The sequence below is a fragment of the Ornithodoros turicata genome, chromosome 5 (genome assembly GCF_037126465.1).
Source record: "Ornithodoros turicata isolate Travis chromosome 5, ASM3712646v1, whole genome shotgun sequence".
NCBI lineage: Eukaryota > Metazoa > Arthropoda > Arachnida > Ixodida > Argasidae > Ornithodoros > Ornithodoros turicata.
Window position 1 is genome coordinate 81,308,886 of NC_088205.1, and position 15,046 is coordinate 81,323,931.

Genomic DNA, 15,046 nt, shown 5'->3' on the forward strand with positions numbered 1-15,046 from the left:
TGAGCAGTCATTGCAACGGGCTTATGGAGTTGCTCTCGCTGCTGGCTTACCTCGACTCGGCTCTTTGATCACGATCAAGCTGAGCGGCACATCTAGTTCCAGGAAGCACACTATAGGACTACTACTGCTGGTAAGGCTTTAGGCTGTTAGCAGACACATATAAATAAATAAATAAATAAATAAATAAGAATGCACTTCCGAGCGCCGGCTGTGCTGCCTGGGTGTTTTCCCTGGGGTCTCCTCCGACGCTTTAAGACAAATGTCGGCACAGTTCCCTGTGAAGTCGGCCAAGGACGCACGACCCACGATAGTGGTGACGTTGTCCGCCTGAGCATGCAGTTTCACCACCACCACCACCACCACCACACCACCACCAGGACTGCAGTGCCCTCCGCATCGACTCTTCCTCGACTTTCAGGATTGTTCGCCTGGTATGACACGTACAAAAAGAAACCTCCCCTTGGTAGCGTTGTTATCTGGTACGTAAGATAAGAGTTTCCGTCGATGTAAGGCCCTTTTCACACTGCCGTATTTGTTGTCGGTTTGCTTCAAAAATAGGATCTATGGGCAATCGAGCCCCGTTGGTTACAATGGGTCCGTTTCGGCTTCGTAAAGAACATGGACGACAAAAAAACGATAGTGTGAAACCGGCATATGGGGGACTACCTCCAAAGGTAGTACTTAAATACAAAGGTACTTAAATACAGACAAGCGTACACAGTCATCGGCATCGGCCAGATGTAGGAAGAAGAAGAACCTTTCTCGCGTTCCAAGCCACAGAAAGCAACGAACCATTCAGCAGGAACCATCTTCTACGGGGTAATATTATCATGACCATAATTTACTCTTTTCATATTCGCTTTGTACTTCGAGCTCCATCCCTTTTGCTCAGTGTGAATGACCAAAAATCTGTTTACCGTTCGAAGTATATTAATGTTTTTTTTTTTTTACTGCATATTCTAAAACGACCACATTTCAGTTACGTAGCCCCTCATACTTTTTAGGATGTCGCAGCTCTGCACTGCGTAATTTGTTCGGTCACTTCTAATTTGTAGTTTATTTTACCGTACGTACTGCACTGTCTTATAGCAGCGTGTAATTAACTGAACAACATGGTAGAATGAGACAAACAAACTTGTGCGACCTAGAAGATGGCAACTTGAGTCTGAAGAAAGATGTACGAGCAGAGTTAGTCTCCTCGTTCATTTTCCAATGCCAAGAGCACCGCCTCCCTGCTACTGGCGCTGGTCGAAGTGTTGTCGCCGCCGTGGTTGAGCCCTAAGCCCATCCATCATGCTGCTGGGCATTTCATACCCCACTGTGCACTGTAGATGTCATCAGCCAACACGCCAGAGCAGGGATGACATGGAAATAAATTTTCTGTGCCCGATAAACGTAATAATATTCCTAGAGAGATTGTGAGAGTCGTGAGCTATTCGCGTTTCTCAAAGGCAAACTGACATTAGCTACGGCATCATTTAGTTCTCGGAACGAAGCAGGTATATAACAGCTTTTTTTTTTTTTCCTGTGGCACACCTTGATGTGATTGTTCAGGGGAATGCACGCTGTGCGCATTATCTTGGTCCTATTCGCCTGGACTACGAGCCAGCGGAATGCTGCTTCAAGTTTCATTCGTCGGAGGGCGGTGGATACTTTGCAATCCAAGCAACCGCCTCGCAAGTGAGTTGTACTGGAGCATAGGTCTCAAGTTTTAGTGCAATTAAAATGCGGGCCCTGTAAGTAACTGCAAGCAATCCAATTTCTGTAATTTAATTGCGTTCTCGGTATGTAATTAGTTGTAGGATAGCTGTTGATATTACGTAATCTGAAATCTAACTTACTATTCTTGCAAGTGAGCAAGTAATTTGTAAAGCACGCGATTTTGGCATTAATTCGTTTTAAATCTCTAATCATGCTCACTACGTCACAGCAGCAGTGTAGCTCAGTGTAAAATTAAAAATCAGATTTTGTAATTTTAATTAATTTAGTTAATTTATCAGGGTGCAGTTGTGGTTGTAAATCAGTTAATTCTGGAAAGTAATTTCTTCGGGTCTGTTAAAACGTACGTGTGACGTTGTGGTAATTGCGATGAACTCAACATCCAGCTATAGTCCCAAGACAGTGGTTTGGTACAGTTTTGAACATGTTATTGGCGTTTAATTGCCACGTAATGGCCACCTGGTGTCGAACGTAACCAGGCATTGGCAGTACTTGTTGCAGAATATGTAGTCGCTAGATGTCGCAGATATCGTCGCAGTATATATATCGTCGCAGCATATGTAGTCGCTAGTCCTTAATACGATACGATATCGAATTCAGCACGTTTTTTGTCACGAAGTTTCCTCCTTTCCAGTCTTGAAGTAGACATTGAAGAAAGCCCTCAATGGCAAATGGAGAACTCTGTGAGAAAGCGAAGGGGGAGGGAAGGAATACTCTTCATCCCTAAACCAACGCCCTCTCCTGCGCCTACATATTGCAAGTATTTTTCCGATATTTTCGTTCTTTCAAAAACTTTGATGTGTTCTCTAACACGACCACTACTTACATCGAAGTGCTTCGTATGAACAAAGTGCATTAGCAAGTAAAACGAATTCAAGTGCATTACGCCCTATGAACGGCCCGTGGCCTTTGAAAGAGGGAGAGAAGGGAGGGGGGGGGGCGTACAGCGCGTTGTGGCGCCTGATTCTCCCAGCGGCTTTTTCTGCGTTGTCTTTGAACCGAGATGTGTTTTCGCTATCTGACGCATTTCAGATACGGCGGATCAGGCTGCAGGAAAGCGGTGTTCCGACGATTTCGACTGCATGCGAGTGTTGGGCCAAGTGTGCAAGCTCCCGAAGAGGGCATCCACGGGAACCTGCCAGTGCCCCGAGAGCACACCCGTACGCGTTACCGAACACGGACAGCCCAGATGTGTGTCTGGTATGCAGCATCTCGAGGACATATTCAACGCGGTTGCTTATAGAGTGCTCTTCTGCGCATCTAATGACCAAGAGGGGTCACCTGGGGGGGGAGCCCGGGTCACCTCCCAGTCTCGCGTGAAATGCTATCGCCGTAGCAACCAGGCCACGGGAGCTGGACAAACGTAGTGGTCCTTTGTACTTTGACGTTCAGCTTCGATGAATGCTCACCTTGCGCGTGCATGCTACTTTTCTTCAAGCGCCTGCCTTAAGCAATATTTTCAGGGCAGCAACCAGGCCACTGGAGCTGGTCAGCCCTAGTGGTCCTTTGTACTTTGACGTTCAGCTTCGATGAATGTTCACCTAGCGCGTGCATGCTACTTTTCTTCAAGCGCGTGCCTTAAACAGTATTTTCAGGGCAGCAACCAGGCCACGGGAGCTGGACAAACGTAGTGGTCCTTTGTACTTTGACGTTCAGCTTCGATGAATGCTCACCTTGCGCGTGCATGCTACTTTTCTTCAAGCGCCTGCCTTAAGCAATATTTTCAGGGCAGCAACCAGGCCACTGGAGCTGGTCAGACGTAGTGGTCCTTTGTACTTTGACGTTCAGCTTCGATGAATGCTCACCTAGCGCGTGCATGCTACTTTTCTTCAAGCGCGTGCCTTAAACAGTATTTTCAGGGCAGCAACCAGGCCACTGGAGCTGGTCAGACGTAGTGGTCCTTTGTACTTTGACGTTCAGCTTCGATGAATGCTCACCTAGCGCGTGCATGCTACTTTTCTTCAAGCGCGTGCCTTAAGCAATATTTTCAGGGCAGCAACCAGGCCACTGGAGCTGGTCAGCCCTAGTGGTCCTTTGTACTTTGACGTTCAGCTTCGATGAATGTTCACCTAGCGCGTGCATGCTACTTTTCTTCAAGCGCGTGCCTTAAACAGTATTTTCAGGGCAGCAACCAGGCCACTGGAGCTGGTCAGACGTAGTGGTCCTTTGTACTTTGACGTTCAGCTTCGATGAATGCTCACCTAGCGCGTGCATGCTACTTTTCTTCAAGCGCGTGCCTTAAACAGTATTTTCAGGGCAGCAACCAGGCCACTGGAGCTGGTCAGACGTAGTGGTCCTTTGTACTTTGACGTTCAGCTTCGATGAATGTTCACCTAGCGCGTGCATGCTACTTTTCTTCAAGCGCGTGCCTTAAACAGTATTTTCAGGGCAGCAACCAGGCCACTGGAGCTGGTCAGACGTAGTGGTCCTTTGTACTTTGACGTTCAGCTTCGATGAATGCTCACCTAGCGCGTGCATGCTACTTTTCTTCAAGCGCGTGCCTTAAGCAATATTTTCAGGGCAGCAACCAGGCCACTGGAGCTGGTCAGCCCTAGTGGTCCTTTGTACTTTGACGTTCAGCTTCGATGAATGTTCACCTAGCGCGTGCATGCTACTTTTCTTCAAGCGCGTGCCTTAAACAGTATTTTCAGGGCAGCAACCAGGCCACTGGAGCTGGTCAGACGTAGTGGTCCTTTGTACTTTGACGTTCAGCTTCGATGAATGCTCACCTAGCGCGTGCATGCTACTTTTCTTCAAGCGCGTGCCTTAAGCAGTATTTTCAGGGCAGCAACCAGGCCACTGGAGCTGGTCAGCCCTAGTGGTCCTTTGTACTTTGACGTTCAGCTTCGATGAATGTTCACCTAGCGCGTGCATGCTACTTTTCTTCAAGCGCGTTCCTTAAACAGTATTTTCGAATTCGCCAGCGCGGCAAATTCTCGAAGACTGCACGGACACCGCAGAATGTGCCTTCCTCAACCCCTACGTGGAATGCGTCAACCAGATCTGCATCTGCTCGCCGCCCAATGTTATGAAACGGAAAGACCTATGCATCCCAGGTTAGAGAGTCATCCTTTGAGACACCAGACACAGAGTTCTCACGATTCCCCCCCTTACTTGCACAGCAACCAATACTACTAACGAGGCGGTCCACATGATATCAGTTGTTCTCACGACCTTCGGGATTGTTGGAGTTCCCGCAGCTATTATTGGCCGGTAAGATTTTCTGCGCAACAACCCGCTTATCTTTTTTCTCATACCGTGGAAGGTAAGAAAGCTGTGTGCCTTAATTTGATTCCGGAACGGCGCATCCTAGCAGTCCTCTTCGGTTATTCGCAGCGTCAAATTAGACTAAAAGTAACAAAAAAAGAAAGAAAATAGCTGCGTGAACGTAGGCGAGCTGTTGGACAAAGTCTGTAGTAAGAAAAGCTCGAGAGTGGGCCACAAGCAAATTAATGACACGTCCCTCACGATCTTTGTCGTCTTTTCCCTCAATTCAATATAATTGCCTTCGTCATCTCTCCTTTAAGTTACTTGTCACAAAGAGCTTTTCTCACCAGAAAAGGAAAAGAGAACTCATGTGTACAGTATCTAAAACTGGGTATCTAAAACCACGTAAAGTATCTACCCCATCGTTACATCCATAACTATCCCTCTCTTCCCTAACTCGAAGCTTTTGAGTGGCGATACCAAGGAAACCCTCACGATGCATTTCAGAATCATCATTGCCAAGGAACGCCAACGCCGCGCATGTCTTGAAAGACTATCTGCTCGTTCGAGAAGGAGATGCCACAGGGATGAGTCTCAGATGGATTTGTTCACCACGGGCGTGAGACGCATCTTTAATGAATGCAAGGATAAGATACAGGATATGGTATCGAGAAAACCAGCAGTAACTCCACAAGTGGAAGGTCTCAGTGATGTCGAAGGACGACCTACCAGGACCTCGCACGAAATCACGGTTGAAGCCGAAGTTCACATGGCAGACGAACCGATTGATTTTGAAGAAATGGCTTCATTGGTGTCCGAACTTGGCAGGGCCGAGCGCTGGAATTCGGAAGAGGCGTCAACTGCGAAGACTTCAAAGTCGTCATTGACGTCCAGCAACTCTGCAGGGTCTCTAGATGCATCGCGAGTGACCTCTAGAGTAACCTCTCCAAATGCTGCAATGTGTTTCGAGGATCAACGTCCAGGTCACGTTGAACAAATCCAACTGAATTCAAGCGCACCACTGTCGAACCCAGCGGATGAAGACGAAAGGCGGGACATGAGCTCGAGCGCCGACTTGGCGGAGATTGTTAAGATAGTTATCGATCAGCTCATGAAAACGCAATCCTTAAACATTTTAGCTGGGCACCGCCGGAGTGAAAGACAAGATACCGATGACGGGACGATGACGGACGCAGTCAAGGCTGTGTACTCTCGGACCCTCCTTAAGATGCGTGAGAGATTACATGCTATGGCGGCGCAGGAATCCCGTAGCATCGACCAAGTATCCTTGGGAGATTCCTGTCGAACGTCCGGACCAAGGAAGGAAACTGTGCAACGACTTGCTCCTCGTGATAAAGGATGTGGTCAAGTGAAGAACAAAACTTACGCAGATGTGTCCACGTTGTGTCGGATCCTCACCCCACACAGGGTGAGGAAAGACCAGAAGGACCCTCTGAAACGGCTTCCTGTCAGTGATGCGTTCTCGGAACATGGGTTCGGTAGCAATTTTCAAGAGCCTTCCATCTATGGTCTTCCTCACCTAGAAAGCCTCCTTACGACATTTGATGCTTTCTCTGTTATGCAACCATCTGATCAACTTCCGGAAAGGAGGTTCCTTCTCAGAGAAAAACAAGACGTATCCAATCCGACGACGGAATCTTATCATTCATGTTCACACCCCGTTCGTCTTATGAGACGACAACAGAAGGTGAGAACCTTCGCTCCTCCGACCACCTTGCCAAATAATCTTTCCGAAAGATGGGAGCCCGTTGTCAGTGGCGCCAACATACACGATCAGCCAAGGAACAGTCTCAAAGGATACCTCGCGAGCAACGCTTCGACGAGGACTCCTGCAACTTCTCCGTCAGCAAATCAATTCGTATCAAAAGCCGGGCAGTCTGATACAGCAGAACTAAGTGTTCACGAATTAACGAAAAGTGACACGAGGGATCATGGCACTTATTCTAACGGTGCCTTGCAAGTCAGGGAAGAACCAACAGCCCTTTGCAGCATACCGAAGACTCTTCTCAAAAAGCCACCTAAGGTTGCTTTACCGACGATCGAAGACGAAGCCTTACGTCTGGAGGCCGAGGAAGAAACACCATTACTGTGCGCAGAAACAACGTCTAGGAAAATCCCTTCGTATGTCGAGCTTTCGATACTCCGGTCTCCGTACTCCAGAAAAAAGGAAGGCACTGTAAGTTCTCAACGTCGAACACAGGACAGTTCATGTCCATTTTCAAAACTAGAGCTAAGGTATAAGTCAGACAGGTCGACATCGAAGCTGCTAAACAGGTCCTTTGCTTCCATCCATTCTTGGACCCGCAAAAATTTCGTGCAGAACAGAACACCAGTTGAAGAAAGCACCATGTTGTGTTCTTCAGGTCCTTCAAGCGAAGTGAAGGAATATAGGAAATGCGAAACGGAACCTCAGACATACACGGGATGCGTGTACATGGACCCGACATCTAGCAGTCCGCCATCAGATATTCAATGTCCATCGCTGTTTCTGCTTGACATACCAAGAGAGCACGAAATACGTGCTAAGGCTAATAAGGTCACTGCAGAGAACAACAATGAAACAGTCTCGGCACCTGCAGCACCAGCTGAACCTCCCACAGAACTACCTGGAAGGACACGCAAAGAAATCAAGCTTGCTATAACACAGAACGACATCATACAATGTTTAAACAGGATCGTAGGATCGAAGCCTCCCACGGTTCCAGAAGACAACAGGGTGTTTCCAGAAATACCGGCTAAACAGGAGGCGGTGTCCGGTTTTGACTTGATGCAAGACGTGCTTCTTAACGAGGACGTTCTAAATACGAGTCAGAGTTCCCAACCTGACGGAATCCCAAAAGGACATTATGCCCGGCATAAACCGGACGTAGAAGCGTTCAATCAGCCACTTTCCCGTTTACGAAGAGGTGACTTGAAGAATATGCTGAAAGAAATTTTAGAGGAAGAATACTCGCATGTTCTTCAGCTCTCAGCCCAAGCCGTAACGTCAGCCCAAAGCACAACAGCACCTCCAGTTCCTTTCGAACACGAACACCCTCAAGCGCTTACGCACGACCATTGTAAAAGTACGAGCAAAGAATCGTCAACTAGCTGGACACGCAGGAAATGTTCTGCGGCAAAATCATCTTCGCCGAAGGTTAGCCGCACAGAAGATAGGTTTGTAACCCCGCGTTCAAGCGGCGAAGCTAATAAAACCAACGAATTCGATTTGCAACCGTCGACAGGAACACAGCCGCCATATTCGACAGGAGGAACGTTAGCCGATATGTCATCCTCCAGAAACGCTACGACTCAAACTATCACCGCAAGGACTACTACTGATACTACAACACAAGAAACATCATCAATGTCTACGCGAAGGTTTTACACGGATTTAAGTTTCCCTGAAATCGACATTGACTCGGTACCGGTACGCGGGTCTGAGGGAGACGCAACCAAGACATCCAAGAATACGACTACTACGGCTACAGCCACCACACAGACAACGGAAAATAGTTTGACAGAAGGCGGTCATACACAGTTGCAGGCGATGGAAACGACGAAGCTCTTATCTGAAGTCACTGTCTCCAGTTCCTCAGAATCAAAGATGGCAACATACAGTCGCGGTACAAAGCGCTTTCCTGTTGCTCAGTCCAAAACGAGACTTCGATTCAGCCCAGGGAAACGGACTCATCAGGAATATTACACTGAAAGGAAGTGTTATGTACCTCGAAGCTCCAAATGCGCCCCAAAAGAATATAGAGAAGGCAAGCTTGTAGAAGTGGTACCCTCACCCGAGGTGTTATTCTCTCAACCTCACACAAGCAAAGTCGCGACACCAAAGATTGCTTGCCCTGATAGAACATCACCTCTTGTAAAGAAGAAAGCTCGGGAAGGGATCGTGTTAGTGCCTTCCGAAGAAGTAGATCCTATTCAAGAAAAGTGTCGTGGCGTAGCAAGAACGTCCCGTACCTTCTCCTCTGCGAGCCGAGCTGGTGTAAAGTTCTCGTCCATGACTAGCAGCAAATCCTATGACTCAAGTGCAAATGGACAAACGCATCAGACATGTACGTACCTACTCTTACTATCTACTAAGTTGGACTACCCAGTTGGACTAAATAGTATGCCGTTCTTAAGCTGTACTATCCGGTACCATTGCTAAAACATGCAGGTGCCACCACAATAGCTACAAGAACGATACCGAAATCGGCGTCATTCCACGGCATACTTCTTTCTGACAGACAAGACAGCGTCGACCGTCAACGTGATCTAGTTCCGCGTTCCAAGTCCTACACAGAATACTGGCTTAAGACCGTTTCCCTCTACAAGGATGTTCCAACCAGTCAACTGTCGCCTTCGTCTGGTTCCTCTGACGACATTACGGAAAGAGAATCAATGTCGCCAAACTTCCCCAATCTGGACAGCGAACCACAGTTAGGGATGTCAGACGATGGCAACCTGGAGAGCTTTACCTGTGGCAACCAAATGAATCCCCTCTTGAGGACTTTCCTGTACTTGCAGAACTCGGCGTACCTGCCTTCTGTAACGCAGAATACTCCCAAGTCAACCACGTACGTGAGCTACGACCCTAAAGGCACTCTTGCGTCTTCGCATGTCGCGCAGCTGTATCAACCAAATGAGATGCCGAATAAGTTCCGAACATCAACCCAGTTCCAGCCTGACACCATTCAAGCCAACGCGCGTGCTTCGTTCGCCATACGGTCAGGCGCAGACTCCAGCATCATTCCAGCGTCATCTCAGCACAACACCGCTTTCGACACAACGGTCCTCAAGTGTGACCAAGGCAGGCATATTTATGGCGCGCATAATAAGAGGAAAAACTTTTCACCCGACCCTACAACCACACTCGCCGAACAGGCTAGCTTCGAAGACAGTTCCAGCAGCGGTCCCCAAAAATCGTTGAAGAAAATGTTGAGAAAGAGAGCTCCATACCGTACACCTTTTCCGCTCTGCAGCAGTTCACGATCGAGCCCTGCTGCTCCCAACACACTGACGATGCTGAGACGGGCCAATTCCGCAGAATATGCGACGCTTTCTAAGACCCAAAGTCTCTACCGGAGCCGAGTAGGGCAGCCCCAGGATGTCGGAGAAGAGAAACCGCTGAAGAAGTGCATCAGCGCACTTTCGTACTTGGAGAGGGATCATCTATGGAGGCAGGACTCTCTTCCGTTTCAACAGTGGCTAAACGCGGCGAGGAGAGCATCCCTAAGACCTGTAGAAGGTGATGGAGGATCTCTGATGGACGCCTCCGATAATGTCATCGTGCTCATGTCGAGCGGGTCTACAGAGGAGGAAGAGATGCATAGCTTGTCGTCGGCTCCTATGCAGAGTTACTTGGACGAAGAGGATACATCGGTCACAGAGGGAGGGAATGTTTGAAGCTGCTAGCGCTTTTATATCGTAGTAGGACGTATAACTACTTCATCCTGAACAGGGAGCTGTCGCTTGTTAGTGTCAATAGTGATTTTCAATCCTATCAATAAAGATATTTTTAAATATTGGTTCTTCATGTTTATCGTATCTGTTAGGGTTACTACTATCGGGAGGTGCCCGAGACATATAGCTGTTTCACCCCCACATAGCGTGTTAGAATCGCGAAGCAACTGGCCATGAGCAGTGTATATCGACGAGAGAGAACAGCAGGAAGCAGCAGAGGGACACAAGGGTGTGCTGACACGTCTGGAAAGTCTGGGGGAAAACATCGGACATCTGAGTCGGTTTTAGCATTCGAACCCACCACCTCTGTCTTCAGCCTGACCTTAGACTCCAAGCCAACGAATGGATGCTGCATCCACTCAAGCCATGTCGCTGCTGGAGGGTTTGGTTCGACCCGTGCTCGTGGCCCGCGGCAACTGAGAGCTGTGAATCATCAGTGTTGTGTGCGGCCCTGATGTGTTTGACTCAAGTACTGTAACGCCCATGAAGTATTCCATGACGCGAAGTCGACTACGGCAATCTCAAACTGTTCACGCTGTAATACCTGTAGAGGAACATCATTGGCCACGGGGCTTTCTGCGCTTTCAGCAGTGGCTAAATGCGCCAAGTGTGGGCGTCGTTAAGGCCCGTACAAAGTGATGGAGGGTGTCCGTTAGCTGTTTCGGGGCATCCGTCTTGGCGAGAGGTGATAACGTCTAGCGAGAGGAGGAAGAGGGTGTGGGCGTCTACTTCTCTGTAGAGTTATACGGGAGAAGTGGATGGATCGTTTACGGTAGATGACGGGTGTCCTTGAAGCCATCAACATCGTAATAAACGATGTGTCAGGGATGCCTGCTAGGGCCTGTCTGGGCTCCTCATTGTGGTGTAGTTCAGATTTGGCGAAGTGCGACTACGCTAGCGGAGGTACCGCGGGCGCATCCAATCTTCGGAAGGTGAGCAATATTTGAGTGACTGCAGTATGAAAGGGGACAATCTGACTAAATCAAAATAGCTAGAAAATGAGCGACTGGTTTGTGGCATAGGGATATATGCTGCTCCCTCGTCGCACGCTCTTTGTTATATTTGATTTCGTCACCTCCCCAACAAATCCTCGTGAAAACGACCTGCTTGTACTCATTGCAAATGTGGCTGTAATCCGGGCTGATGCGATGCAAAGGAAAATAATGTCGTCAGCGAGATATCTTTGTGAAAACATTGTCCAAAGCGTTGAGACACAGGCCAGGGAACCATAGCCTCGATTTGAGCAGCAGCAGCAGCAGCAGCGGAGCGGCAGGGCTGCAGCTACACGAGCGGTCCCATAGCGTTGCGCGACAGCAACAGCGCTGCCGTGCAGCAGAAGTCCACTGCTGCTCCCGTATCCGAATTTTTTTGTTGCTGCGCTGGTGGTGGTGGTGGTGGTGAAAGGGGTCGCCGTTGTCGGCCTCACAGAGGTGGGCAACGTCACGACTGACGCCCTGAAGAATGTGCGTCCTGGGCCGACTTCTAAGCACCCTCGGCAGCCGGCCTTGCGAGTCAATCAGGAGTGCGGTTGGTATGCTCTTCGTTGGACGGTGTTTTGGGTTAGTAAGGGCGGTGAGTGAGGAACTCAACGCGCAGTACCGAATGTTTGTGGTGTTTGCATCAGAAGCTTAAGGACACGCTTTGTGACTTGCCAATTGTGAAGTGAGCGTTCGATCATCGGTGCCGCATGAAGTGCGCTCTCTCGACAAAATTCAGTTCATTGCTGTTCCTATCGCAATGAATGAAGTGTTCAAGCAAACCTGCGTGATGCATATGTTGTACGGCACTTGTGATAGCTGACATCGCTTCTTAACGTTCAAGCAAATTACTTCCACGTCCATACTACGTGATAACCGTACTTCCTGTGCTTTCTCTCTGGTGACTCGATGGCATGCGAGCTATGTTGCTGTAAATAAAACAGGCCCTTGAAAAGGTTCAGGTTAGGAAAGGTTAGAGAAAGTAAGTAACAATGCACTCGTTGCATTGAGAAAACAGGCAAAGACCAGTGATGACAAGGAGAAGGACAGCTTTATTTCTTAAACAGCAACGACAGCAACTTCAACAGCTTCAGCATTTGACAGTTGCAGTAAATCAACACATTGAATGTGCGTAACCACGCGACATTTATATACGACAAAATCCTGTAGAAGAGTCACCGCACACTATACCGCAGTAAAGGCTGTTGTGCACGGACGGATGTGCAAATGGACGAACCTACGTTAAACGTCACGAAACAGACTAATGAAGAGTCAGTTACGTAATACGAGTCTCAAACCATCATTGTAAGCATTCCAAGGTTCACGTCTTAACTATAAATGCAGAATACATCTCGCACACAAACGCGCTTCACCATTCCTATGGTCTAGCATCGCATTCCTGCAAGTGTGCACTAAAAGGCTTAGCTATACTGCGTACGCTTTCGGAATGTTCGGAACGTAAACAACACCGCATTTGTCAACGTGTTTCGGGCCTCCTACACTACTGCAGCTGCTGCAACCGATAGTGCAAAAGCGAAGCTATGGGTCGTTTCTAGCAGCAGAAACTTTCTCTGCTCCATGCTGCCGCGTTGCTGCCACCGCACCGCTGCTGCTCCCATGAAGCTATGGGACACTCCTGCCATACAAACCACCGGCGCAGGGGTGTAACCAGAATTTTTTTTTACGGGAGGGGCGTGCGGAGGTGGCATATAAAAAAAATCTACTTATCGTTGCTCTTACATGTGCGTTGCGAAATGGTGATCGCCAGCCAGTGCTGATCACATTTCTTGAGCGCTTCAGCGACGAGACCAACGTTGGTGACCCGTACGCGCTTTGTGGGAAGTTTACCGTCACCGGCTAGACGGAATTCGAAGACTTCCTTCAGAAAGTCCGCGATCCAGTTGTTCTGGGTATTCTTAATGTCCATATTGAAGCAGCCCATGGCAATCAAGGGCATGTTGCGTTCCTTCAAGTTTTCTACAGGATAATCGAAGAATTTGGCTTAAAGGTACCTCTTGATCTTGCCTTTGCAGCCTTAACAGCACGATGAGGGTGGGGTATGCTTGTTGTCCACTTCTACGACGCATATACGTCACAAACTTCGTCTGCAGCGGGTAGGGCGTGTTGTACCTTGTCGATTTTGAGAGTGACTGTCTTGATCGCTAAGATAGGTTCGTCATTTCCCGAGTAGATGGCTACACCGGCACTTCGGACGTCTTCACTCCTGGCGTGACAAACGCGTCAGAAGCCTTCCATATCTCGCGCTAGGTGGCTAGGTTGGTCATGGTCTTGAACTGGAGACGTTCCTCCTCCGACAACTACGTGCGCTGGGGTGGCGTAGTTGCGACCACGGTGTTACAACTGAAGGCGTGCCCTCTCTCATGACGGCTTTGTAACCGCGCTTGAACACATGATCGCCCATCAGCCAATGAGTGCAGGGCTTACGCTGCTACATAGCCCGCCTCACGAGAACTCGAAGTTCGCTTATAAATGCTGTCGCATTTAAAAAAGATTGTACCTCTTGTGCAGCAGCGATCCTCACGGCGATCTATTGATTGTGTGATGATAAATTGTGTGAAATGAGCGGCTGTGTAGTCACTGATCGAGTTATTTCAACATGTTTGTTAGGATCCCTCGCGTACCAACAGCGGTGTCCTAGCACTTGCTCTGTATTCTAAAACGTATGGATGAATAAATATTCATGTTTTTGCGGCCTACCGTTCGCCTTCACGAAAGAAAATTTCATCCGATTTGCATGAATGGGGATTTAAGATGTACCACGCTCTCTTCAAATACAGGAAAAGATAGCGCACGTTCTCCGAAAAGCCCCGCGTCCCATAAGCCTTCAAAACAGCAGGACGTCTGACCTATATATGACTCCACAATTTTCGTTTTAGAACAAAATAAACATCTAACTGTGCAACAAGCTGTATAACAGTTTCGTGCCCAAGAGCTAAACCCCTTTGGACGGTTTCGCCAACGACAAAAGTACATAATGACGTGCAAGACTTCGCTTTCTGGCCTCCCCCGTCTGGTTGAACAACAACAGCTCTGTTTTATACAGATAACAGACACATTTTTCTCAATTTCTCGCGGCGATATGTTCCCGCGAGGGGGCGTGTTTAATTGCCTCATGTTTTGAGTGATTGGATTAGGACGATCTGGCTTCTCTCAGTACGTTCCTCCTTTGGTGCTGTCCTTTTTCTTTATTTTATTGAGTTCCGTTCACAACACAAGACGATTGATGTTTGCTCTCGTACCGCTACAAGTTGTTACGTAAAACGATACTCTAAACAGTAAGTGAAGACGAGAGATTACGGGGCTAACCCACTCTCTCTCTCTTCCCTGCAAATAACGCATAAAACCCGCGCTGTACATACACCGATCTCTATAAGTAGCGTGTTCAATACCGAATTACAGTGAAGCCTCGTTATTATGACCATTGCCGTTCCCGATAATTTTGGTCATAATGCGGAATTGTCATATTAACGGGGGGGATTTGCAGCGGTTTCACTGCATTGTTCCTGAGAGTATGGTCGTAAAGCGCGTATGTCAGATTATCGGGGGTCATATTAACGAGGGTTCACTGCATTGTTCTCCAAGAGTATGGTTGTAAAGCGCGTGTGTCAGATTATCGGGGGTCATATTAACGAGGGTTCACTGTAGTGAGTTTTAGTGCGTACGCG

The 15,046-nt window shown here is 48.3% G+C and overlaps 1 protein-coding gene across 1 annotated transcript; it reads left to right on the plus strand.

Moving 5' to 3' along the window:
- The first annotated feature begins 759 nt into the window (after positions 1-759).
- On the plus strand, positions 760-10,385 carry LOC135396251 (uncharacterized). Its single transcript, XM_064627275.1, has 8 exons — positions 760-819; positions 1,555-1,680; positions 2,354-2,475; positions 2,752-2,919; positions 4,644-4,775; positions 4,842-4,932; positions 5,434-8,993; positions 9,098-10,385. The coding sequence occupies exons 2-8, from the start codon at positions 1,559-1,561 to the stop codon at positions 10,324-10,326; spliced, it is 5,424 nt and encodes a 1,807-aa protein (XP_064483345.1). The 5' UTR covers positions 760-819; positions 1,555-1,558; the 3' UTR covers positions 10,327-10,385.
- The last annotated feature ends 4,661 nt before the right edge of the window (positions 10,386-15,046 follow it).

What these genes read in the sequence shown, in the direction of transcription:
- LOC135396251 (XM_064627275.1), top strand. Translation starts at nt 1,559, where the DNA reads ATGCACGCTGTGCGCATTATCTTGGTCCTATTCGCCTGGACTACGAGC. An exon ending in ACAGCCCAGATGTGTGTCTG is followed by an intron (nt 2,920 to 4,643) that starts GTATGCAGCATC and finishes CGAATTCGCCAG; the next exon opens with CGCGGCAAATTCTCGAAGAC. An exon ending in CCCGCAGCTATTATTGGCCG is followed by an intron (nt 4,933 to 5,433) that starts GTAAGATTTTCT and finishes GATGCATTTCAG; the next exon opens with AATCATCATTGCCAAGGAAC.